Below are 26736 nucleotides of genomic sequence, written 5' to 3'. Positions count from 1 at the left end.
CAATAAAGTCTCCTCTTACCCGGTGATGTGAGGGGCGGCTGATTGTCCATCATGACGTCCTTGTGGAGATCCTTGTGTCCTTCTAAATACTCCTACATAGGGAATTAGACAGTGACACTACTTAGGAACCTGATTTTAATGATACAGTCACCATCCAGACACATCCCTTGTCTGTTACTGGATAATGTCCCAGAATTCCCAGAATCCTCCTCACCTCTCCTGTCAGCAGCTCCATCATCTTCTTGGTGACTTCTAGAATCTTCTCCATGTTGTGTCTCTCAGGTTTTAGGGAGTGACATGGAGGCACTGTGATGGTCATATGATCACCTGACTTCACAAGAGGAAATCTCTATATTGGAGAACCAATAGGAATATCATGTTAGAATCCCAGAATTCTCCTCACCTCTTCGGTCAGGTCTGTGTTTTATTAATAGAGATAAGAGTGATGTCATGTGACCTCCCAGAATCCTCCTCACCTCTCCGGTCAGCAGGTAGATGATCTCCAGGGTCAGGTTTAGTACCTTCTCAGTCATGTGACTTCGGTCCTCCTCCATCCTCATTGGTCCCATCATTTGATCTATACAGGTCTCCTTGTAGACGGATAACTTTGGGAAATGAAAGTAAGAATTATTTGGATGGTATTGGTCACACAATAATAGGATGTGGAGGGGGGAATAGGAGGGTTGCTGTATATTTAAGGACTACTACCCCCCCCTCCCCCCCCATGGGAACACATATAGTTTGGACTGTTTGTTACATTTTCATGAACTCAGAACCCTCTTGGCCTGCCGGATCAGAATTTCCCTTTTCTCTGTTGGGTTTGTTTGGTTTCTGAACTGGATTTGATTAGTATTAGATCTGCAGACAAGGAATGATAAATACGATCCTTCCTGTGACTTGTTTGCTCTGAGGCAGTGCTGTGAGGACAATGTCGGGTCATCATGATGTCCAGGAAGGGGACATCTGACTTTTGGTCAGAGTTTCAGAGTTGCTAATCAGGATAGTTGTCAGAACTTCGGCTGCAAGGCTCCAATCTCCGGCAGCCTGCTGACTGACAGGAGTTATGTCACTCTTTGCAGTAAGTGAAGGGATTGGATTGGATAGCAGGAGGATGCTGGTGGAGTAGAGAGCTGTGGGGGAGGAGTCTGTTCTCTTCCCTCCAATGGCAACCCAGTGTGGGTGGGAAGAGGGCAGAAGGGGGAAGGGTTTGTTCTCTTGGTTGCTAAGTATACTGTCATACCCAGGACATTGTACAGGGTGGTGGTGGGTTTCTGGGGCTCTGAATTCCAGCACTGGGCAGTGCCAGAGCCTGTGTCATGGGAAGGTATTGGACCGACCTACAAGAACCCCAATTCAGACCAAAGGCCACCCAATAGTCAATGCTGCACAAACAGACCTCCTCTAAGAACAAGTGCCCCGCATCCTTAACAATCAATGACTCGTCAGCTGTCAGCGGGCTTCCCCACACACAGCTGAAATTTAAACCAAAGAAAAAAAAACGGCGTGGGGTCCCCCCCAAAATCCATACCAGACCGTTATCCAAGCATGCAGCCCAGCAAGCCAGGAAAGGGGAGGGGGACCAGTGAGCACCCCCTCCTAAAGCATACCAGGCCACAAGCTCTCAACATAGAGGGGTGCTTTGGTGCTCTGCCCCCCTACCCCAAAGCACCTTGTCTCCATCAGTGACTTGGTAAGAAGGTGTAGGCTGCCGTCAATTCCTTGTAGGCTCCAGTTCTGTAAGGAAGTCTGAAAATGAAATGCAGGTGGGAGGACCATCATAGACCAAGAGCTCCCTCCCTACCTTACAATCCCCTTGAGCCCTACAGCCTACTTTTACCTCTGAGTCCTGCTGTCCACCAACACGATTAAGAGCCCAGAGTACTTCAGCTACATTACCCCATCATAGCCCTTCAAGCCCAATACCCCTTCAAGGTCCCTCAGAGCCCATTAGCTATATATTATCCCTCACAGCCCCTCAACTCCTCTATTTTCCTCCTTCTGACACCAGGGACTTGTCCTTTGTAGAAGAGCCTTGGCCATGGAAAAGTGGCCTTATTCTACCAGGCCCTAAGTAGAAAGGTACTCTTGATGTTCTTGAAGATGTTGTCTAGAGATGTACCAAAAGACGACTGCCTGCATAGAAGTCAAAATCTCATGGATCCACACTTGAGCCAAAGCAGACATCGCAAAACCACACCGGAAACCATCAGATGGAAGACCAGATGACCGGAATCCAGGGCTGCATTACACAAGTACTGCAAATCTTGAACCCAACTCATCCACCAATTCCATTTAGCGGGGAGAAACCAGACCCTGGCACAAGACCTTTGCTCATTCTGTCAGCGTCTGGGAAACCAAGGCCGATATTGGCAAAGATTGGACATATACATAGAATATCAACTTAAGGACCGGGACCCTCTTTTTGGAGAGATCTGAGGTCTACAAGACCCCAAATCTCTCCTCTACCTTTGAAAGCAAAAGATCCAAAAAAATCTTTTGCTTAAAAAAAAAAAAAAAAAAAAATATTACTTCCGCCTCTACGATCGGAAGTGACGTCATGATGTCGCTCTGGTCCTCCTAGATCATAGAAGCGATCAGAGATGATCTGGTCTCCGTTTACCTTTATGGCCAGCCGCACAAACCGTTGGATCGTTTCCCAGGCTCGTCGGTAAGATTGGTAAGCTTGAGAAACACTGCCAAGCAGCGGGGGTGAAGGGGAAGACCAGTCCCGCTGCTTCTAAAAGATATCCAGGGGCTCATCAGCCGCTCGGACCACTTTTATGAGAAACTGAATCGATGGCTGAAGAAAAAATTCCCGGGGTTATGGCTGATAGCTTCAGCCATAACCCCAGTAAACCACTTCAAAGCCGCAACGTAGATATACGTATTGCGGTCGTCAGTGCCGGGACAAGGTCACCTAGAGCCTAGGGAGAACATGCCAAATTGTGCCTCCCAAAGATGTATGATGATGTGTCAGCAAAAATCCCAACCCCTCAAAAAAAAAAAAAAGAAAAAAAAAGAAGAGCACTAATCTGCATCTTCCCCCCCTAAGCATAAATCCCCTATTCCTCCCAATACAAATCCACCCCACTGCTGAAATACCCCCTCCTGGCACACATCTTTGCCCCCCCATCCCAAATCCTCTCTCTCCCCATATGCCCCCAGCAAACACCACCCCCCCCCCCTTTAAAAAGAAAAACTTCCCACTCTACACTTTCTTCAAAATCCCCTCAGAGCAAAAATCCTCACCCCCAACTCCAAATACCCCCCCCCCCAGCACAAATACCCCCCAGTCATCCCATACTGGCATTAATCGCTCCCCCCTCCTGAAAAAAAACTCAAATCTTATCACAAATCCCCCCAACCACATTACCTTTTCTAGCAACCCCCCCAGCACAAATTCTCTTCACCCATCCCCCTTCCCAACACAAATGCCCCCAAATCACCACTCCTAGCGCACGTCCCCAAATTCCCCCTTCCTAGAACAATTCTTACCACCTCACACTCCCCCCCTCCAACACATATTCCCTCTCCCCAATCTCATAAAGGTGCCCCCTGTCACGAATTCGCACGGCGACTAACTAACCGTGACGTGCGTTCCGTGACCGGGGGTTATGAGGAACTAAGGGAGAACTTATACTGAGCATGTAAGACTGGCTGTGGTACGTTCACAGCCTACACTACCTTTGGCCACCACTAGAGGGAGACTCCACTCCAATCCAGCTAGCTGACCACACACAGGCAGATACGAATCTTACATACAATCTGGTGCACTCTAAGGTTTGGGGAGCAGTCTAGCAATTACTATACACTTCTAGGGTTCCTCCAGCTATCCTACAAGCTTGAACCCCTGTGTTAATCACTCTTCTCACTGTCCCCACACCCACACACCAAACACACAATAAACGATAGCCTGCCACCACCCAACAGTTTGTCCGCAGACTGGTCTGCTGAGCCACCACACACACAGATCTCTGTCTGGAAGATCTGTTAGCTTACAATCTGCATACAATCTGCCAACACACAGTGCAATTGCATACCGATTGGCACGTAACTTAGACCGAGTACTTAGGCACTAAAATACAACAACCTCTCCAGAGATATGAGTCCTAGCTTAGTACACAGAAGTCACTTATTAATTTTATCATTTAATATCCCGAAAGTGGGCAGTGCATAAAAGATATACAAGGAAAAAGGATTTACCAAAAAAGATACAAAAAATGCAGAAAGACACACAAATTGGCAATTTGCTATGAAAATAAAAAGGGATAAAAACAGAAATAAACTTTACCCAAGTCTATCCTTTAGTAGAAGCATACTGGAACATGTGGGACCTCCCCAGTGTTGAACTGGCTTCGTGGAACAAGGTCCATATCTCAGGCTACCCAATTTATTGAAATATGGATGCGGGCTGGACTTTAGCCCTTGGCCAATCAACCCTGGGGGGGTGTTCCTGTCTCAGCCCACAAGAGGTTTTGTGTTCTGAATTTACCAGAGTGGAATTGGCCCAGAACGGCGCTGATTGCTGGGTCGTGGATAGGATTTCCGATACCAGCGCATCAGTCCGATCGCAACAGTACCAATCACCGCCTGCCTGGTGCAATCAGGCGCCATATAACGGTTTTGTGTGGTTCTCTAGGATTCCACACCTGCTAAACATACAGAGTTACATGTACACGTAACCCAACAGGTGTACGATCAAAAGGAATTATTTTCATCTCTCTGCCGTTAATATTTTAGCTTTTATGAGAGATAAAATAGGTTCCTTAGATCTCTTGATATTAATCAAAGCTTACAGACTGTCCGGAGCCTTGTGAATGCCCCCTGCAGATCCGTGTGGCCAAGATGACTAGCAGTTTTCTTTGAGCCTCAGGAAGGTGGCAATCTATGTTTACTCTAATGGGAACTTTTATTGGCATCTAGGTGTCACTTCGATCCTAGGAAAAACGGTCTCTGTCCTTTTCAAATGCTAATGAAAGAACATATGTGCATGACTGACATAGAATACTATATATTTAATAACCCAGAATTAAACTACATCTACAATAACACTACTTCTACAGATCACACCACATCTTGTTAAGGCAAAACTATCCTACGCTTACATTTTCGTCACACCCCCCTCTTCACCTCACATGGAGGTCATGAAGTGGATATGCAGCGCTTTCCACCATTCTGCCTGATGGTTCCCCGTAAGAGGGGGATTCCTGACACAGAATGATGGTGGCTTTATTCAAGTTCTTGAAATAGGAGGGTCTACTATTGGAGGAGCAGAACAGTTATTTGACAAACACCTCCTCAAAAGGATAGAACAGAGAGAATAGGTTTAGGCAAGGTGAACGACTTAGATCGATGGGACCAAGTCTTGTAGATGAAATCATCAAAAAAAAAAAAGGGGGGGGGGGTCATAAGGAAAAACTTTACAGGACTTTTTCTTCACCTGCAAGTAACACGAGAACCTGGGAATCCATTAAAGTAGATGAGGAATCCTCCATCTTTAAAATTCCCTGGACTGCCATGACCAGCTCCTTCTCGTGCCCCAAACTGGCCACCAGTAGCTCCTCTTCACTATCTGAAGCAGGAGGGAAGGAATCAACTTCGGAGGTCCAACCTGAAGAATCCACAGAGATGTGGCTGAAGTAATTATCTTATTGCTTTCACCTAACCAATATACCCAAAGGTACCTCATCCTGAATGAGTATATATCGTATGCAAGCATGGAATGGGACTTTATATATATAGTAGGTGCCAAACAAAGAAAGGAACTTATATAAAATGTAACTCTTTACTACACCGCTCAAAAAAAATGAAAGGAACACTTTGAAAACACATCAGAAATCTCATTGCAGCAACTCAAAATGGTTCTCAGTAGGTTGTATGGCCCCCACATGCTTGTATTCATGTACCTAATGAGAAGATGGTGTCCTGGGGCATTTCCTTACGGATCTGGACCAAGGCATCACTGAGCTCCTGAACAGACTGAGGTGCCACCTAGCAACGTTGGATGGACCGAAACATAATGTCCTAGAGGTGTTCTATTGTTTTTAGGTCAGGCGAGCGTGGGGGGCCATTCAATGGTATAAATTCCCTCATCCTCTGGAAACTGGCTGCATGCTCTCACCACATGAGGCCAGGCATTGTCGTGCACCAGGAGGAACCCAGGACCCACTGCACCAGCGTAGGTTCTGACAACGGGTCCAAGGATCTCATCCCGATACTTAATGGTAGTCAGGGTGTCATTGTCTAGCCTGTAGAGGTCTGTGTGTCCCCAGACCATCACTGACCCACCAAACCAGCCATGGCGAACGATGTTACAGGCAGCATAACATTCTGTGCGCCTTCTCCAGACCCTTTCACGTCCGTCACATGTGCTCAGGGTGAACCTGCTCTCATCTGAGAAAAGCACAGGGCGCAAATGGTGGACCTGCCAATTCTGCTGTTCAATGGCAAATGGCAATCAAGCTCCACGGCGCTGGGCAGTGAGCACAAGGCCCACTAGAGGACATTGGTGCTCAGGCCACCAATATTGAAGTCCGTTTCTAATTGTTTGGTCAGAGACATTCACACCGGTGGCCTGCTGGAGGTCAATTGGTAGGGCTCTGGTAGTGCTCAACCTGTTCCTCCTTGCACAAAGGAGCAGATACCTGTCCTGCTGATGGGTTAAAGACCTTCTACGGCCCTGTCCAGCTTTCCTCAAGTCACTGCCTGTTTGCTGAAATCTCCTCGATGCTCTTGAGACTGTGCTGGGAGACACAGCCAACCTTCTGGCAATGGTACGTATTAATGTGCCATCCTGGAGGAGTTGGACTGCCTGTGCGACCTCTATAGGGTCCAGGTATGGCCTCATGCTACCAGTAGGGACACTGACCACTATAGGGTCCAGGTATGGCCTCATGCTACCAGTAGTGTCACTGACTCGCTCATCCATGTCTTTATGGACCTTGCTTTGTGCACTGGTCCAAATCATTTGGTGGAGGGGGGATGATGGTGTGGGGTTGTTTTTCAGGGGTTGGGCTTAACCCCCTGGTTCCAGTGAAGGGAACTTTTAAGGCGTCAGCATACCAAGTAGTTTCAGACAATTTAAAGCTCCCAACTTTGTGGGAACAGTTTGAGGATGTTCCCTTCCTGTTCCAACATGACTGCCCACCAGTGCACAAAGCAAGGTCCATAAAGACATGGATGAGTGACTTTGGGGTGGAGAAACTTGACTGACCTGCACAGAGTTTATATCTCTGATTTAGAAGGAAAAGGAGTTCCAAAAAATGAACGGGATCACCACCTGATCTGAACGGTGGTGAATCCGCGCTGCTGTAGAGAGACACCGCTGAGGTTTGGGGCAGCTGCATTGGAAAGGGACCCCCCCCCCACACTTTAATGCTGCGTCACACTGAAAGGGCCAGGTCTGACCATTATCCGCCAAAGTGTGGACCTCATCACAGTCGAAAACTACATCTATATGTATCATGCTCTGTCACCCAGCACCACAGTTGATGGACCATAAAGAAATCCATCGGCTGGAACAAAAATCCTTCAAACGCAACATAAAAGGAGCAGAGAAAAAAAATTCCTAGGTCCTCGCTCCTGACCGCTAGGCAACAAAAACTATCACTAGTGTTGGAAATGTGAGGTTTGGCCACCAGCAATGGTTCGACCATAAGGTGTGCTTTTAGTTTTGTCCTGCTCCTACAGATACCAACACTAAAACCATTCATCGTGAAGATCTGGCTGTATATTTTAATGGATGGAAGAGAAATAAGATCTTATTACCTCCTCAGCTGCCACTTCCAGCGATGTCTCCTCTATACTTCCTCCCGCCTCACCTCTCACCCGGAACTTCCTGTCTGTACCTGACATCACTTCCTGTCTTCCATAGAGACTTCCTGTCTCTATGGTAAAAGTGAGATCACCATCTTGTGGAGATCAGAGGAACTGCAGTCCCAAGAAACGTCTCGTAGTGTGAACACGGCCTTGTGCTGTGTGTGTATGTACTGTATATCCTTATAGATGGGGTCATCTCCACTCCCACCAAGGGGGAGAGAAATATATTACTGCCTAGTCCAGCCTTTCTCAGCCAGGGTTCCTCCAAAGGTTTCTTGGGGTTCCTTGAGCAATGAACAATTTCTATCACACAGTGACATCAGTGATCAGTAAGGGAGCAATCTTCCCACTGATCACGTTTAAAGAGTGTGCTTCTCCCACTGATCACTGATATAAGGGGGTCCTTCTCCCATTGGTCACCAATGTAAGGGACCACTACACTGACCACTGATATAAGGGGGTCCTTTAGGGTTGCCACCTCATCCCTTTAAACCCGAACACATATGAATTACACAGGTTCTGAGGCTGATTAAGGTGGTAATTAAACTCACTTGGTGCCTTATCTGCATTTTATTAGCCTCAGAACCTGTGTAATTCGTATGTGTTCGGGTTTAAAGGGATGAGGTGGCAACTCTAGAGTCCTTCTCCCATTGGTCACCACTGTAAGGGACCAATACACTGACCACTGATATAAGGGGGTCCTTTAGGGTTGCCACCTCATCCCTTTAAACCCGAACACATATGAATTACACAGGTTCTGAGGCTGATTAAGGTGGTAATTAAACTCACTTGGTGCCTTATCTGCATTTTATTAGCCTCAGAACCTGTGTAATTTGTATGTGTTCGGGTTTAAAGGGATGAGGTGGCAACTCTAGAGTCCTTCTCCCATTGGTCACCACTGTAAGGGACCAATACACTGACCACTGATATAAGGGGGTCCTTTAGGGTTGCCACCTCATCCCTTTAAACCCGAACACATATGAATTACACAGGTTCTGAGGCTGATTAAGGTGGTAATTAAACTCACTTGGTGCCTTATCTGCATTTTATTAGCCTCAGAACCTGTGTAATTCGTATGTGTTCGGGTTTAAAGGGATGAGGTGGCAACTCTAGAGTCCTTCTCCCATTGGTCACCACTGTAAGGGACCAATACACTGACCACTGATATAAGGGGGTCCTTCTCCCATTGGTCACCAAGGGACCACTACACTGACCACTAGTATAAGGGGGTCCTTCTTCCATGGGTCACTAATATAGGGGCCACTACACTGACAACTGATATAAGGGGGTCCTCCTTCTATTGGTCCCCAATATAGGGGGCACTACATTGACCAATAGGGATGAGTTCTGTGTTTAGTTGTCGGAGAGTAGGGATGAGCTCACAGTCCAAACCAAACTTTTGCTCTTCCAGTTCCCTGTTTGGCATCATTTGGAATCACGGCAAGATGTGAGATGCGTTTGCGATGCCATCACTTCTTAATGGCAATTTTGCTGCGACTGTCCGGCAACCAATCGCGGCAAAATCGTGCAAACAAAAATGTAAAAAGTAACGGCATCGCAATCGCGTCCCGTGTTTTGCCGCAATTTGGAATTGCGGTAGTTCCAAATGCCCAGGTGTGAATGGAGCCTTATAGAAGAGACATTTCTACCACGTTCATATGTGATAGCCTCCCACTTTCACCTAAAGAAGCCCTGGATTCTTGCAGCTGCTACGTCTCTAGAATCACTGATGTCATCCGGAATCCCTGCCATCTAAGCAAGTGGGTGGGGATAGGAGTGACATCACCGACCAAATATAGCCACTGGTCATATTCAGGTATTAGGGTCACCACTAGCTCTGTTCCTTCACTTACTGTATGTAGATGGTGACAGTTTAGGGAGCCATCATCCGGCTAGTGCTACTGTCCAGTACCATATACCCCATACTCATTCACGTGGAAAGAAAGTATATGGGGGCCTCAGTATGATCCCCGTCCAAAGATCCCCACAGCCACCAGCCAAGCTAAAAAGGTGCTTTCCCTGGGGAATCCCCACAGCAATGCAACCCGCATGTCCTGGGCTGAACCCCCCCCCCCCCCAGTTCGGTTCGCAGCAGAACATGCGAACAGGTAAAAAATTTGTTCGAACACGCGAACACCGTTAAAGTCTATGGGACACAAACATGAAAAATCAAAAGTGCTCATTTTAAAGGCTTATATGCAAGTTATTGTCATAAAAAGTGTTTGGGGACCCGGGTCCTGCTCCAGGGGACATGGATCAATGCAAAAAGAAGTTTTAAAAAAGGACGGTTTTTCGGGAGAAGTGATTTTAATAATGATTAAAGTGAAACAATAAAAGTGTAATATTCCTTTAAATTTTGTACCTGGGGGGTGTCTATAGTATGCCTGTAAAGGGGCGCATGTTTCCTGTGTTTAGAACAGTCTTAACAGCAAAAAAACATTTCAAAGGAAAAAAAGTCATTTAAAACTACTCGCGGCTATTGCATTGCCGGTCCGACAATACACATAAAAGTTCATTGATAAAAACGGCATGGGAATTCCCCACAGGGGAACCCCGAACCAAAATTTAAAAAAAAAATGACGTGGGGGGTCCCCCTAAATTCCATTCCTATTAATGAATTGTCAGGTCTCGGCAATACAGATAAAAGAAGTCATTGAAAAAAACGACACGGGATCCCCCAGTCCATTTGTGTCTGGTATGTTTATTAAGGGGAACCCCGAACCAAAATTTAAAAAAAAATTGCGTGGGGGTCCCCCCAAATTCCATACCAGGCCTTTCAGGTCTAGTATGGATATTAAGGGGAACCCCGCGCCAAAATTTTTTAAAAAATGGCGTCGGGGTCCCCCCCAAAATCTTTACCAGACCCTTATCCGAGCATGCAACCTGGTAGGCCACAGGAAAAGAGGGGGGGACGAAAGAGCACCCCCCCTTCTGAACCGTACCAGGCCACATGTCCTCAACATGGGGAGGGTGCTTTGGGGTAGCCCCCCAAAGCACCTTGTCCCCATGTTGATAAGGATAAGGGCCTCATCCCCACAACCCTTGCCCGGTAGTTGTGGGGGTCTGCGGGCGGGGGGCTTATCGGAATCTGGAAGCCCCTTTAACAAGTGGACCCCCAGATCCCTGCCTCCCCCACTGTGTGAAATGGTAACGGGGTATGTACCCCGTTACCTTTTCACAAAAAAAGCATCAAAATGGTAAAAATGACAAGACACGGCTTGGGACAAGTTCTTTATTAAAAAATAAAATAAATAAAAATGTCCTACGTAGTACATTCATCTTCTTCTCTCTTGACCAAAAAAGAAAAAAAACCGTGACTGACCCGCCTCCATGGGAGACTCCCACCATATGACGCGTCTTCGCTTTGACAGTTCTTTTATAACTGAGGGGGGCCACACCATGACGTTGCCGGATGACGCCGCCCCCCTCTGATGCACGGGGACTTCCCTATGGCTTTCCCGGGGCGTGAGAGGGGGGCAGAGCCACCCGGTTACGTAACCAGGATCTGAGGGTCCCCTTGTTAAAGGGAGCTTCCAGATTCCGATAAGCCCCCCACCCGCAGACCCCCACAACCACCGGGCAAGGGTTGTGGGGATGAGGCCCTTGTCCCCATCAACATGTGGACCCCAAAGCACCCTCCCCATGTTGAGGGCATGTGGTCTGGTACGGTTCAGGATGGGGGGGGCTCTCTTGTCCCCCCTCTTTTCCTGCGGCCTGCCAGGTTGCGTGCTCAAGTAAGATGATGATGGTACAGTGGCTGCATATGATGGGCACAGTGGCTGTATTTGATGGGCGCAGTGGCTGCATATGCTGGGCACAGTGGCTGCATTTGATGGGCACAGTGACTGCATTTGATGGCACAGTGGCTGCATATGATGGGCACAGTGGCTGCATTTGATGGGCACAGTGGCTGCATATGATGGGTACAGTGGCTGCATATGATGGGCACAGTGGTTGCATTTGATGGCACAGTGGCTGCATATGATGGGCACAGTGGCTGCATTTGATAGGCACAGTGGCTGCATATGATGGGCACAGTGGCTGCATTTGATGAGCACAGTGGCTGCAATTGATGGCACAGTGGCTGCATTTGATGGGAAAAGTGGCTGAATTTGATAGGCACACTGAGGCTGCAATAGATTTTTTTAAAAGTATTTTTCAGTTTGTTTGCACCCCTCCAAAAGATTTGAGCACCAGCTGCCACTGGCCTCTCCATTGGCCACCACTCGTAGCTTCACGGGGAAGAGCATGATGTATTGTAGATTGAGGGACCTGAGGCGTCGTTTTACATCGGTAAATTTCACCCTCTGCTTCTGTACTTCCGCCGAGTAATCTGGGAATAGGGAAATTTTAGTATTATCCATAGCCAACCCTCCGTTCACTTCACGTGCCTTGGCCAGTATCACATCTCTGCCCTTGTAATTTAACATTTTGAACAAGAAGGTGCGAGGCGGGTGTCCCGGAGGTAGGGGGCGCTTGGGCACTATGTGTGCCCTCTCCACGGAAAATATGGGGGTAAAGGATTCCTTCCCAAATACTGTGAGCAACCAAGATTCAATAAAAACAATAGGATTTTTCTCCTATGCTCTTACTAGTATACCAGTTGCCCGCACATTATTGCGCCTCATCCTATTCTCTAAATCATCTAAGCGAGCAGCATGGTGAGCAGTCATCATCACATTTTGCTTCACATCTCGCAGCAATGGCTCCATGTCATCCTCTACTGTACTGACTCGACCCTCCAGAGCTGAGGTCCGTTCCCTCAATTTTTGTAAGTCATGCCGAATGAAAGACACTTCTGCCTTCACCCCCCTTTATCCCAGCAGTTAAAACAGTAATGGAAGTAGTGCAGCTAGTGACCGGCTCAGGGCTGTCCCCAGGTGATTGTGGTGGCACAGTAGGGGAGACAGTTTGTGCACTTAATTTATCTCACTCAGCCAGCAGTCCGGTCGGATCCTCCAGCGGCGCCGTGTCATCTGCTTCTGACTGTGCCCCTGATAGTTGGTCCCTGGAGATGGAGGAAGCGTGAGGGGCCTTCGGGGAGGACCACGCAAAGAACTTCTGCGTGGCCTCCTTTTGCCGAGCGCTGTGGCCGGTCGCCATCTTGGAATGCCAGGTCCGGGAAAGAAAGAGCTTCTTTCAGCTTTTTGGCCATGGCGACGAGTGGATTAACCTGTCCAGAAGCTGCCGCTGTGCTGTAGCAATCTGCCGACGTGTGTTTGTGGTGAAACGGGTCACCCCAAGGATAATTAGCAGGATCACTGGCGGAGAGACCAGTACACACGCCCTGTTACATTCGCTGCTCAACCATGCCCCCATTTTTTATGTTTTATTAAAGGACTTGTCAAAAACTCATGTTGTCACTTTTTTGGTGAATGGTTAGTGGTACCATGTACCCCATACTCAAAGAGGGGGGGTTGGGATCTGTTAAAAGGGACTTCCAGATTCTGATAAGCTCCCGCCCGCAGACCCCTGGCCAGGGTTGTGGGGATGAGGCCCTTGTCTCCATCAACATACAGGGAAGGGTGCTTCGGGATGGGGGGGCAAAGCCCTACTGCTCCAAAGCACCCCCACCCCTATATTGAGGGCATGTGGCTTGGTATGGTTCATTTCCTGGTCTGCCAGGTTGCATACTTAGATAAGGGCCTGGTATGGATAGGGGGGAGAAGACCCCAATGCTGGGTATTTTTTTTTGAATTTTTGATTGCCAGCATTGTTTTGTTTACATTTCAGCTGTCAGTGGGGAAGCACGCTGACAGCTGCTGAGTCATCGGTTGTTAAGGAGGTGGCGGCCGGCTTCCCGGACCGCTGCTTAAAAACCAGCAATTCTTCGCACAGAATTTGAATCGGTCAACCGCTTTTCGACCGATCCAAATTCAACCTGTTCCGAAAATTTGGAATTCATTAGAAAATTAATAAACAAAATGAAATTAAATGAAGCGTAACCAAACAAATTAACAAAAGAAAAATAGTAACATAACAAATCTATCCGAAATGAAACAAATTTTTCCATTCTGCAACATGTCTACTTTCGTTTGGGTAGAGCAGATCAGCGGGTAGTTGGGTGTAAATAGACAGCAGAGTCCGTTTACTTTCAGGCTCCCAGACTGCTCTGATTACCGGGGGTTCTGTGAGCTGATCGGAACGGAATCTGCCCCATGTCAAATCTTCCACCACAAAATGTACTCAGCCAATGAGAGGTAATGACTGCATTTTTATTTTAAAAGGCCTAGAGGACCACCTTTTAAGTGGTGGGGTTAACGTGTTTCGTCCTGGAAGACGACTTGAGTAAAAACAGACCTCTTTCAAGAGAATAATAGACCTCTAGGTCTCCATACCATAAAATGTACTCAGCCAATGAGAGGTAATGACTCCATTTTTATTTTTCTCCTGCTATCAATGGCCAACACGGTACAACACTTCATCCATGTCTTTGGTGATCTCTGATCTCCTCATCAACTGTTTCTTACATGATGAAGATCAGCCATGGAGTATATCTGAGGTGTATATCAGGGTGTGCTTCTTCCCCACATGTCCAGCAACATTCATATACAAGACATTTCCCGCACTCACTAATACACCTCGAGGGTTGTGTGGTGATGTACAGGAAGACAGGACTTCAATGACGAACAATTCCCTCACTCAGACCAGCAAAGTTCATTCTCCTCCGTGTCCAATCTCAGATGACTGTAAACAGAGGACTTCTGGGGGTTACAATTCCCGTACTCAGAACAGGAAAGTGGCTCTACCTTTGTGTGCACTCTCTGATGGCTGTAAAGATATGACCTTAGTGAAAAACATTTCCCGCACTCAAGACAGGAATATGGCTTTTCCCCCGTGTGCAAACTCTGATGTGTGGAAAGAGTGGACTTCTGTGAAAAACATTTCCCGCACTCAGGACAGGAATACGGCTTCTCCCCTGTGTGAGATCTTTGATGTAGGACAAGTTCTGATTTTTGTACAAAACATTTCCCACACTCAGAACAGGAATACAGCTTCTCCCCCGTGTGCAATCTCTGATGATTATACAGATTGCACTTATGTGAAAAACATTTTCCGCACTCATTACAGGAAAGTGGCTTCTTGTCTGTGTGCAGTCTCTGATGTCTGTAGAGATTGGACTTCTGTGAAAAACATTGCCCGCACTCAGGACAGGAAAATGGCTTCTCCCCCGTGTGAAATCGCTGATGTTTGTAAAGAGTGGACTTCCATGGAAAACATTTCCCGCACTCAGAACAGGAATAAGGCTTTTCCCCCTTGTGAGATCTTTTATGCATACGAAGCCTAAATTTGAAAGGGAAACACTCCCCGCACTCAGTACAGTAAAACCTCTTATCTGTTGGTAGGACGGCACCGTCCCTCACAGTCTGAGGTTCCTCAGGATAAGAGGAATACGATGGTCCGGCACCGTCCCTCACAGTCTGAGGTTCCTCAGGATAAGAGGAATACGATGGTCCGGCACCTTCCCGCACAGTCTGAGGTTCCTCAGGATAAGAGGAATACGATGGTACATCTACACTGTGAGGTGTCGGATGGACATTTGAGGTAGTCGGGTTTTCTCCTGGACTATACTGTGTGATGTCCTCATCTTTTACTTTGCAGTCTGGAGACAAAGTGAGACAATCCTCTGAGGTTTTCCTCATCTCCCGTCCATCTACTAAAATAGAAATACAAAGATTATTACTAGACATGAGCAGATTGGTTCCCCTAAACCAGGACTCCGCCCACATCAGGCAGCTTTGTCTCTGAGGATCTTACAATTCCCCCATCAAGGTAACTAGTAAATGGGTCCTCTGATCTCCTACCAGTTCATTTCTTTATTCATGGACCTTAGTCAGAGAGTGAGGAAACAACGAGAACTGTCTTTTATAGGAGTGACAGTGATGAGGGGATTATAGGACGAGTGTCCCCTCCCCCTCTATCACTCATTGCCATCTTCCCAACACAAGAAGTCCTGCACACAACATAGAATATGTAGTGTATTTAGTGTTAATGACCCACCTGTTCTGATCTCTGTAGGAGTGTCCTCCTCTATAAATGTCCCCGTTATTCCATCCTCCTCCATAGACTGCTGATCATCCCTCACATACGTCTCTTCTTCTTCTGATTTAACCTCAACTTTTATACCTATCAGATCTTCACCCTAAACCAAGAAATGAGAGAAAATATCACATGTAAAATATAATCGTAACACTACATCTCCATGGGTCCATGTTCTAGATACTCTGTTCCATCAACCTTAAAATGATGAGAGATGGTGTGACTTTCCTGTGTGGAATCCCGGGAATACAGAGGACGGGGACATCTCTCTGGTGGGTTCCTGGTATTTGGTGGCTCCATCATATCCTTGTGTCGTCCTGAAAACTCCTCCATCACTCCATACTCCTCATCCTCCTCTTTAACAACAAACTTATCATCCACGTGGTTTCCACTCTGAAATATAATAAAACATTCATTGTAACAAACATGCTTGTGTATAAATCATAACTACCAATAATTGTCAATCATCTACCTGATGATGGTGAGGGATGGTGTGATCTTCCTGTGTGGAATCCCGGGAATACAGAGGACGGGGACATCTCTCTGGTGGGTTCCCATTACTGGATCCATCTGTAGGAAACACACACACTGACTGAATACATTGTCTCTATGTGTTTATCAGATGATGGGGGATCTAGGTGGACCCTCCGTACTGCTCTCTCCTTTACAATAAAGTCTCCTCTTACCCGGTGATGTGAGGGGCAGCTGATTGTCCATCATGAGGTCCTTGTAGAGATCTATGTGTCCTTCTAAATACTCCCACTCCTCCATGGAGAAATAGACAGTGACATCCTGACACCTTATAGGAACCTGACACACACAATGATACAGTCACCATCCAGACACATCCCTTGTCTGTTACTGGATAATGTCCCAGAATTCCCAGAATCCTCCTCACCTCTCCTGTCAGCAGCTCCATCATCTTCTTGGTGACTTCTAGAATCTTCTCCATGTTGTGTCTCTCAGGTTTTAGGGAGTGACATGGAGGCACTGTGATGGTCATATGATCACCTGACTTCACAAGAGGAAATCTCTGTATTGGGGAACCAATAGGAATATCATGTTAGATCCCAGAATCCTCCTCACCTCTCCAGTCAGGTCTGTGTTTTATTATCAGAGATAAGAGTGATGTCATGTGACCTCCCAGAATCCTCCTCACCTCTCCGGTCAGGTCTGTGTTTTATTAATAGAGATAAGAGTGATGTCATGTGACCTCCCAGAATCCTCCTCACCTCTCCGGTCAGGTCTGTGTTTTATTAATAGAGATAAGAGTGATGTCATGTGACCTCCCAGAATCCTCCTTACCTCTCCGGTCAGGTCTGTGTTTTATTATCAGAGATAAGAGTGATGTCATGTGACCTCCCAGAATCCTCCTCACCTCTCCGGTCAGGTCTGTGTTTTATTAATAGAGATAAGAGTGATGTCATGTGACCTCCCAGAATCCTCCTCACCTCTCCGGTCAGGTCTGTGTTTTATTAATAGAGATAAGAGTGATGTCATGTGACCTCCCAGAATCCTCCTCACCTCTCCGGTCAGCAGGTAGATGATCTCCAGGGTGAGGTTTAGTATCTTCTCAGTCATGTGACTCCGGTCCTCCTCCATCCTCATTGGTGCCGTCATTTGATCTATACAGGTCTCCTTGTAGACGGATAACTTTGGGAAATGAAAGTAAGAATTATTTGGATGGTATTGGTCAGAAAATAATAAGATGTGGATGTGAGGGGGGTAATAGGAGGGTTGCTTTATATTTAAGAACTACTACCCCTATGGGAACACTGCCTGTGTAGTGTAATAATTGCCCTTTGTAGGCCATGTATGGTCAGGATGGTCATTGTCTTGTCTATTTATTGTCAGTGCGGTTTGTTTAGAGGACCATATTAGTAAAAAATTTTTCCAAAATGAAGAAATGTTACAGCCCCATAAGTGGGGGAATGTTCTGACTCTGTAGGGCTTAATCTAGGTTTCCGCACTATATATGTGTGTATCTTCATCTGCTGGAGATAAAAGACGTCACAGTGACTATGGAGGAAGAGGACGGACATGACGGGGGGTTACTGGGTGTAAATAGAAAATAAGATCTTATTACCTCCTCTGCTGCTCCTTCCTGCAATGTCTCCTCTCTACTTCCTCCCGACTCACCTCTCACCTGGAACTTCCTATTTATACCTGACATCACTTCCTGCCTGTCGCTGACATCACTTCCTGTCTTCCATAGAGACTCTCTGTCTAGGCAGAAGTGAGATCACCATCTTGTGGAGCTCAGAGGAACTGCAGTCCCGAGAAACGTCTCGTAGTGTGAACACGGCCTTGTGCTGTGTGTGTATGTACTGTATACCAATCAGCCATAACATTCAGATCACTGACAGGTGAAGTGAATAACATTGATCATCTCATTACAATGACATCTGAAAGTGGGTGGGATGTATTAGGCAGCAAGTGAATATATTGTCCCTGAAGTTGACATGTTGAAAGCAGAAAAAATGGTAATGTGTAAGTGTAGCGCCCTCCTAGGTAGGTTGCTAGGATGTATTTAGTTAGTAGAAATGGGCTTTGGCTTTTCCGAAATCCCACGTGCCCGATCCCGCCAGAAAGCCGACATTGCACACGGCTAATCACAGGTAGTGAGATATTTCCCGATCTGTGCAGCTGCAGAACAGGAAATGTCTCACTGCCTGTGATTAGCGATTTGCAGTTTTGGCTTCCTGGCGGGATCGGGCACGTGGGAATTCAAACACATCCGAGTCCATCTCTAATAGTGTAGTGTAGTCTCCTGCTTAACAGGAAACTAAGGTAAAACATAGTTGTTTCCAGCCTAACAGGGAGGCTGAATTGGTGTAGTGAGGGAGTCCTTTGTGTTTAACAAATGTTACTGGATCTTGCATTGACTCATCTGTATCCAGGCATTGTTGGAATTTGCTGGGTGGACAGGAGTGACTCATGCAGATCAGTGGCATGAATATGGAGGCCATCCCAGCCAATTGCAGGCAAAGGGGCCCCTATGCATGCTGGGAAGGGGTATTTACATCCAGTGAGGAGACACAGGAAGTGGTCTTTTGCCTGGAGATTAGAGTCCAGCTGAGGAGGAGGCAGCGCTTTGCCCTCCTCAGCACAAGGGATAGGTCAAACTGACCCCTATTTGGTCACACCGCGAAAGTTCGAACCCGAATAAGGAACCCCATTATAGTCAATGGGACCCGAACGTCAAAAATGCCCATTTTGAAGGCTTATGTGCAAGTAATTGGGCATACAATGGTTATAGGGGTCCGGGTCCTGCCCTGGGGGACATGCATCAAAAAAAAAAGTTTGTGAAAAACGTCCTTTTTAAATGAGCAGTGATTTTTAAAGTGAAAGCATAAAAATGAAAAATTCCGTCCAATATAGTGTCTGGGGGTCCCCTTAGTCTACCTGTAAAGTGACACATCTGTACCATGTATAGAACCTGCTGCAGCAATAATTGCATTTATAAAGCCAAAAGAAATTACCTTTTCCTTGCAAGCTGCCTTTTTTTTGCTCAGCAGCAGCTGGGGAGCCAGTGTGTATGATGAGGCCACAATGTAGCAGACTGGGAACAAGATTAGAGATTTTTTGGATAAATTCTGGTGTCACTTTGACTTTAGATAGACGTAGCGGGTGCGTAAAAATTGGTCTTTGGGTGTTGGTGGTGCCTTCCCACCGTAACCCTATAGAGGTAATCTTGATGAAAGCAAAGAATTGGCCTTGCTGTAAAAAAATTGCAATGAAATGCACCTGTCAGACAGGTGCTGAAAAATTGGTCTTTGGGTGTTAACTGTGCCCATAAAACCTATACCAAAAACATTCTTCCAGATGAAATGACTGAACACCCTCAAAGCTAGGCAGCCTCGAAGTCCTGCAGAGATTCCACATCCCAAAAAGACTTAATCAGTGACATCGGCATCAGGAGTAGGGATGAGCCGAACACCCCCCGGTTCGGTTCGCACCAGAACCCGCGAACGGACCGAAAGTTCGCACGAACGTTAGAACCCCATTGACGTCTATGGGACTCGAACGTTCGAAATCAAAAGTGCTCATTTTAAAGGCTAATTTGCATGGTATTGTCCTAAAAAGGGTTTGGGGACCCGGGTCCTACCCCAGGGGACATGTATCAATGCAAAAAAAACTTTTAAAAACGGCCGTTTTTTCGGGAGCAGTGATTTTAATGATGCTTAAAGTAAAAAAAAAAAAGTGAAATATTCCTTTAAATATCGTACCTGGGGGGTGTCTATAGTATGCCTGTAAAGTGACGCGTGTTTCCCATGTTTAGAACAGTCCCTGCACCAAATGTCATTTTTAAAGGAAAAAATCTCATTTAAAACTGCTTGCGGGTTTAATGTCATGTCGGGTCATGGCAATATGGATGAAAATCAGTGAGACAAACGGCATGGGTACCCCCCAGTCCATTACCAGTCCCTTTGGGTCTTGTATGGATATTAAGGGGAACCCCGCACCCAAATTAAAATAAGGAAAGGTGTGGGGCCACCAGGCCCTATATACTCTGAACAGCAGTATACAGGCGGTGCAAACAAGACAGGGACTGTAGGTTTGTTGTTAAGTAGAATCTGTTTGTAATTTTGAACATTTTTAACGTGTTTAGCTCCAGCCAAAAAATCTTTTCTAAGCTTTTTGGAAAACATAGGGAAGGGTTATCACCCCTGTGACATTTGTTTTGCTGTCTTTCCTCCTCTTCAGAAGATTTCACCTCACTTTTTTGTCCCAATGAAAAATGTTTTTTGAAAATTTGGGTTTTTTTGTGGAACAAGGATTGGAAAGCATCAGTGGAAAGGAGAACTTGTTTTCCCATATTAACTCTTACAGGAGAGAATTTCCCTTCCTAGGGGTAGATTTCATCTCACTTCCTGTTGTCTCCTTCCGTTTGCAAGTAGGAGTCGTTTGTAAGTTAGATGTTTGAAAGTAGGGTCCTGCCCTATATACTCAGCAGAAATTTGGGCCTTAGGTGTTGCTGTGGCCACAACACTGTAAGCCCTCACAGGGCCCTGCTGTGAAATATTAGATCAAGAATTGTAATTACATGCCCCTGTTGAACAGGAGCTGAAAAATTAGGCCTTAGGCACTGGTGCTGGTGCCACAACACTGCAACCCCTCACAGACACTCTAGTTGGAACGCAGGAACGAGCCCTGCTGCAAATTATTGCTTCAAAAATTGTAATTACACGCCCCTGTTAGACAGGGGCAGAAAAATTGGGCCTTAGGCACTGGTGCTGGTGCCACAACACTGCAACCCCTCACAGACACTCTAGTTGGAATGCAGGAACGAGCCCTGCTGCAAAGTATTGCATCAAAAATTGTAATTACACGCCCCTGTTAGACAGGGGCAGAAAAATTGGGCCTTAGGCACTGGTGCTGGTGCCACAACACTGCAACCCCTCACAGACACTCTAGTTGGAATGCAGGAACGAGCCCTGCTGCAAAGTATTACATCAAAAATTGTAATTACACGCCCCTGTTAAACAGGGGCTGAAAAATTGTGCCTTAGGCACTGGTGGTGGCGCCCAGAACCAAAAATGTTCTTACAAGCTATCAGCGTGATGATTGAGGAGGAAGAGGATAATTACTCAGGGATAGTCACTCAGCATCAGCATAGGCAGTCTTTGAAGGGATCTGAGATTTCAAAAAAAATTATTCGGTTACATCAGCATCAGGTGCTTGGTAGCTGGTGGTGATCCAAGACTCATTCATTTTTATGAAGGTCAGCCGATCGACCGAGTCGGTGGACAGACGCACCCTGTGATCGGTTACCACGCCTCCAGCAGCACTGAATGTGCGTTCCGAAAGAACGCTGGATGCAGGACAGGCCAGTAGCTCAATTGCATACTGTGCAAGCTCTGGCCAGTGATCCATCCTCAAGACCCAGTAACCCAGAGGATTTTCGGTGGGAAAGGTGTCCAAGTCTGATCTTGCCCCTAGGTATTCCTGCACCATGTAAAACAGACGCTGGCGATGGTTGCTGGAACCGATCATACCTTGGGGCTGCGGACCAAAAAATTGTCTGAACGCATCGGTCAGACGGCCACCTTCTCCACCGCTCCTTCTTTGACTGACCGAAGCCTCAGCAACACGTTGTCCAGAAACAGGAGTTTGTAACCTCCCAGTCTCTGGGAACGCGTTGCACAGACCTTTCTGCAAGGCCTCCCGAAGATGTTTCATCCTCTGCTCCCTCTGCGATGGCAAGATAAGGTCCGCAACCTTACCCTTGTAACGTGGATCAAGGAGGGTTGCCAGCCAGTATTGGTCCTTCTCCTTGATACCACGAATACGAGGATCCTTACGCAGGCTTTGCAGGATCAGGGAGGCCATGCAGCGTAGGTTTGCTGAGGCATTCGGTCCGGAGTCCTCTGGGTCACTAAGAACGACATGGTCCGCAGCCACCTCCTCCCAGCCACGTACAAGTCCATGTGTTTCTTGGGACTGATCCCTTAAAGACTGCTGCTGATGCTGAGTGCCAGGCTCCACCTCCATACTGACACAATCTTCCTCCTCCTCCTCTTCCTCCTCGTCCTCTTCCTGTGTGATCGGCGGGCACGCAGGAACACTGTCTGGATAAAGGGGGCCTTGAGAGCTAAGGAAGTCCTCCTCTTCCTGCCTCTGTTCTGCCTCAAGTGCCCTGTCCATTATTCCACGCAGCGTGTGCTCCAACAGGTGGACAAGGGGGACAGTGTCACTGATGCATGCACTGTCACTGCTCACCATCCTCGTGGCCTCCTTGAATGGTGACAGGACAGTGCATGCATCCCTGATCATGGCCCACTGGCGTGGGGAAAAAAAACCAAGCTCCCCTGACCCTGTCCTGGTGCCATAGTCGCACAGGTACTCATTGATGGCCCTCTGCTGCGTGTGCAGCCGCTGCAGCATGGCCAACGTTGAGTTCCACCTGGTGGGCATGTCACAGATTAGGCGGTTCTTGGGCAGGTTAAACTCCTTTTGGAGGTCCGTCAGCCGAGCACTGGCATTATATGACCGGCGGAAATGCACACAGACTTTCCTGGCCTGCCTCAGGACATCCTGTAAGCCCGGGTACCTGCCCAAGAACCGCTGCACCACCAAGTTAAGGACGTGAGCCAAACAGGGCACATGGGTCATTTGTCCCTGTCGGAGGGCAGAGAGGAGGTTGGTGCCATTGTCGCAAACCACCATTCCTGCCTTAAGTTGGCGTGGCGTCAACCACCTCTGAACCTGCCCCTGCAGAGCTGACAGAACCTCTGCCCCAGTGTGGCTCCTGTCCCCCAAGCACACCAGCTCAAGCACCGCATGGCATCTTTTGGCCTGCGTACTTGCGTAGCCCCTTGAACGCCTACGGAGCACCGCTGGTTCCGAGGAAGAGGCCATGGAGGAAGAAGAAGAGGAGGGGGTGGAGGAGAGAGGTGTGTCACAATCAGCATTTTGGAGGCGTGGTGGCGGAACAACCTCCAACACTACTGCACCTTGTCCTGCATCCTTCCCAGCTGCCAGCAGAGTCACCCAATGCGCCGTGAAACTTAGGTAACGTCCCTGTCCATGCCTGCTGGACCATGAGTCAGCGGTAATATGCACCTTACCGCTGACCGCCCTGTCCAGCGAGGCATGGACATTGACTTCCACATGCCGGTAGAGAGCCGGAATCGCCTTCCGTGAGAAAAAGTGGCGTTTGGGTACCTGCCACTGAGGAACCGCACATTCCACAAACTCACGGAAGGGGGCAGAGTCTACCAACTGAAAAGGCAGCAGTTGAAGTGCTAGCAATTTTGCAAAGCTAGCATTCAACCGCTGGGCATGTGGATGGCTGGGAGCAAACTTCTTTCGGCGGTGCAGCAGCTGGGGCAGGGAAATTTGCCTGGTACAATCTGACGTCGGTGTACCAAAAGCAGATTGCCCACAAGTACTTGGCTGTGACACACCTAATTCTACACCTTCATTCCTCTCACTGCAGGTCTCAGAGAGGACTGAAGGTCTAGTGGGGTTGGAAATCTCAGCTGATGAGGAGCAAGGAGAGATCCTCTTTGTTCTTTGGTGTGGGTCTTTTAGATACGCTTGCCAACGAACTGCATGGCAGGTCAACATATGTCTGGTCAAGCATGTGGTACCCAAGCGGGAGATATTTTGGCCACGCGAGATACGCTTGAGACATATGTTGCAAATAGCAGCGGTGCGATCTGATGCACTCGTCTCAAAAAAGGCCCACACCAAAGAACTTTTTGAATAACGCGCAGAGACTGCAGCGCCCTGCACATGTGGAGCTTTGGGGTGTGATGCAGTCAATGTGCTGCCCTTAGGCTGGCCCCTGGAGGGCATCCTGCCTCGTTGGTGATGTGCTGCCGCCTCCTCCTCCTCCTCCTCCTCCTCCTCCTCTCTCCTATCAGGCACCCACGTTGAGTCAGTGACCTCATCATCCCCTCCCTCCTCATCACTGGAGCAAACCTGGCAGTATGCTGCAGCAGGGGGAGCATGACTGCCAGATTGCTGTCCTTCTTGGGCACCCCCTCTGTCCGCGCTCATGTTACTGCCTTCATCGAGCTCAGTATCGTCATCAGAGCCTTCCAAACGCTGGGCATCCTCCTGGAGCATGTACCCAACACTGTGGTCAAACAGTTCGAGGGAATCCTCATGAGGACATGGTGGAGCTAGGGAAGGAGTCACTGATGACATTGAGCTGAGGGAAGAGGCCGCTGCTTTGCCAGACAAAGCACCCTGGGCATGGGTGAGAGAGGATGAGGAGGATGAGGACGGCTTGGTCATCCACTCGACCAAGTCTTCCGCATGTTGCGGCTCAACATGGCCAGCTGACGAAAAAAAGGCCAAGCGTGTCCCATGGCCACGTGCTGATGAGGATGCACCGTCTCCACGACCAGCACTAGACACAGAGCCTGCTTGCCCTCTCTTATTGGCTTGTGACTGTCTGCCTCTCCTTCTTGGCCTTCCAGACATACTAATGGCCTGTAGCTGCACTAAGCTGGGATAGAACACCTGTAATTTTCTTCAAGTAGCTTTATATACTGTAACCAGACAAGCCTGCCTGTCAGTAGGAAGATAACAGGAACGGATCTAGCTGAACACTGTGAGCAGGACGCACTGTACTAAATGTAAATAGTCTAGCTGCCTGACCGTGGTACTAATAGGATCAAACAGAACACCTGTAATTTTCTTCAGGTAGCTTTATATACTGTAACCAGACAAGCCTGCCTGTCAGTAGGAAGATAACAGGAACGGATCTAGCTGAACACTGTGAGCAGGACGCACTGCACTAAATGTAAATAGTCTAGAAGATAACAGGAACGGATCTAGCTGAACACTGTGAGCAGGACGCACTGCACTAAATGTAAATAGTCTAGAAGATAACAGGAACGGATCTAGCTGAACACTGTGAGCAGGACGCACTGCACTAAATGTAAATAGTCTAGAAGATAACAGGAACGGATCTAGCTGAACACTGTGAGCAGGACGCACTGCACTAAATGTAAATAGTCTAGAAGATAACAGGAACGGATCTAGCTGAACACTGTGAGCAGGACGCACTGCACTAAATGTAAATAGCAGGAACGGATCTAGCTGAACACTGTGAGCAGGACGCACTGCACTAAATGTAAATAGTCTAGAAGATAACAGGAACGGATCTAGCTGAACACTGTGAGCAGGACGCACTGCACTAAATGTAAATAGCAGGAACGGCTCTAGCTGAACACTGTGCGCAGGATGCACTGCACTAAATGTAAATAGCAGGAATGGATCTAGCTGAACACTGTGAGCAGGACGCACTGCACTAAATGTAAATAGCAGGAACGGATCTAGCTGAACACTGTGAGCAGGACGCACTGCACTAAATGTAAATAGCAGGAACGGATCTAGCTGAACACTGTGAGCAGGACGCACTGCACTAAATGTAAATAGCAGGAACGGATCTAGCTGAACACTGTGAGCAGGACGCACTGCACTAAATGTAAATTGCAGGAACGGATCTAGCTGAACACTGTGAGCAGGACGCACTGCACTAAATGTAAATAGTCTAGAAGATAACAGGAACGGATCTAGCTGAACACTGTGAGCAAGACGCACTGCACTAAATGTAAATAGCAGGAACGGATCTAGCTGAACACTGTGAGCAGGACGCACTGCACTAAATGTAAATAGCAGGAACGGATCTAGCTGAACACTGTGAGCAGGACGCACTGCACTAAATGTAAATAGTCTAGAAGATAACAGGAACGGATCTAGCTGAACACTGTGAGCAGGACGCACTGCACTAAATGTAAATAGCAGGAACGGATCTAGCTGAACACTGTGAGCAGGACGCACTGCATTAAATGTAAATAGTCTAGATAGAAGATAACAGGAACGGATCTAGCTAAACTGAATACAGTGTATATATATATATGCAACACCTGGGATGCATATATATACACAATACACTGTAAGTGCAGCTAACTGACTGACTGTTCTGCCTAATCTATCTAACTCAAATCAAATGACACTGTCTCTCTCTCTCTCAGCACACCGGAACACACACTACACAGGGCCGCCGTGCAGGCGGCCTTATATAGTGTGGGGTGTGTACTAAATCCCCTGAGCCATAATTGGCCAAAGCCACCCTGGCTTTGGCCAATTACAGCTCTCTCTACTGACAGCGCTGTGATTGGCCAAGCATGCGGGTCATAGTGCATGCTTGGCCAATCATCAGCCAGCAATGCACTGCGATGCCGCAGTGAATTATGGGCCGTGACGCGCCACACGAATTTAGCGCGAACGGCCCATAACGTTCGCAATTCGGCGAACGATCGAACAGCCGATGTTCGAGTCGAACATGGGTTCGACTCGAACACGAAGCTCATCCCTAATCAGGGGCTTCATAGCTGATAGTCCAGGACTGATTCA

The 26736-nt window shown here is 47.6% G+C and overlaps 3 protein-coding genes across 3 annotated transcripts in view; 2 read left to right on the top strand and 1 right to left on the bottom strand.

The window, feature by feature from the left end:
• LOC141106826 (uncharacterized) overlaps positions 1-26736 on the top strand; it is a 559651-nt gene that overhangs the window by 218630 nt on the left and 314285 nt on the right. The window lies entirely within an intron of this gene.
• LOC141105470 (uncharacterized) overlaps positions 1-26736 on the top strand; it is a 205504-nt gene that overhangs the window by 156970 nt on the left and 21798 nt on the right. The gene's annotated exons all lie outside the window — the stretch shown is intronic.
• Positions 1-26736, bottom strand: part of LOC141105471 (uncharacterized) — a 120413-nt gene that overhangs the window by 74942 nt on the left and 18735 nt on the right. The window contains exons 5-14 of the mRNA XM_073595321.1: positions 16545-16675; positions 16331-16428; positions 16057-16251; positions 15820-15961; positions 14459-15475; positions 12027-12151; positions 7768-7842; positions 477-605; positions 215-349; positions 12-92 (exon numbers count right to left, since the gene is read on the bottom strand). Of these exons, the coding sequence (XP_073451422.1) occupies positions 12-92; positions 215-349; positions 477-605; positions 7768-7842; positions 12027-12151; positions 14459-15475; positions 15820-15961; positions 16057-16251; positions 16331-16428; positions 16545-16675 (2128 nt within the window). The remainder of the gene's footprint in view (positions 1-11; positions 93-214; positions 350-476; positions 606-7767; positions 7843-12026; positions 12152-14458; positions 15476-15819; positions 15962-16056; positions 16252-16330; positions 16429-16544; positions 16676-26736) is intronic.

Source organism: Aquarana catesbeiana, linkage group LG08, assembly GCF_042186555.1.
Source record: "Aquarana catesbeiana isolate 2022-GZ linkage group LG08, ASM4218655v1, whole genome shotgun sequence".
Classification (NCBI taxonomy): domain Eukaryota; kingdom Metazoa; phylum Chordata; class Amphibia; order Anura; family Ranidae; genus Aquarana; species Aquarana catesbeiana.
This window is presented reverse-complemented; position numbering and strand designations above follow the sequence as displayed.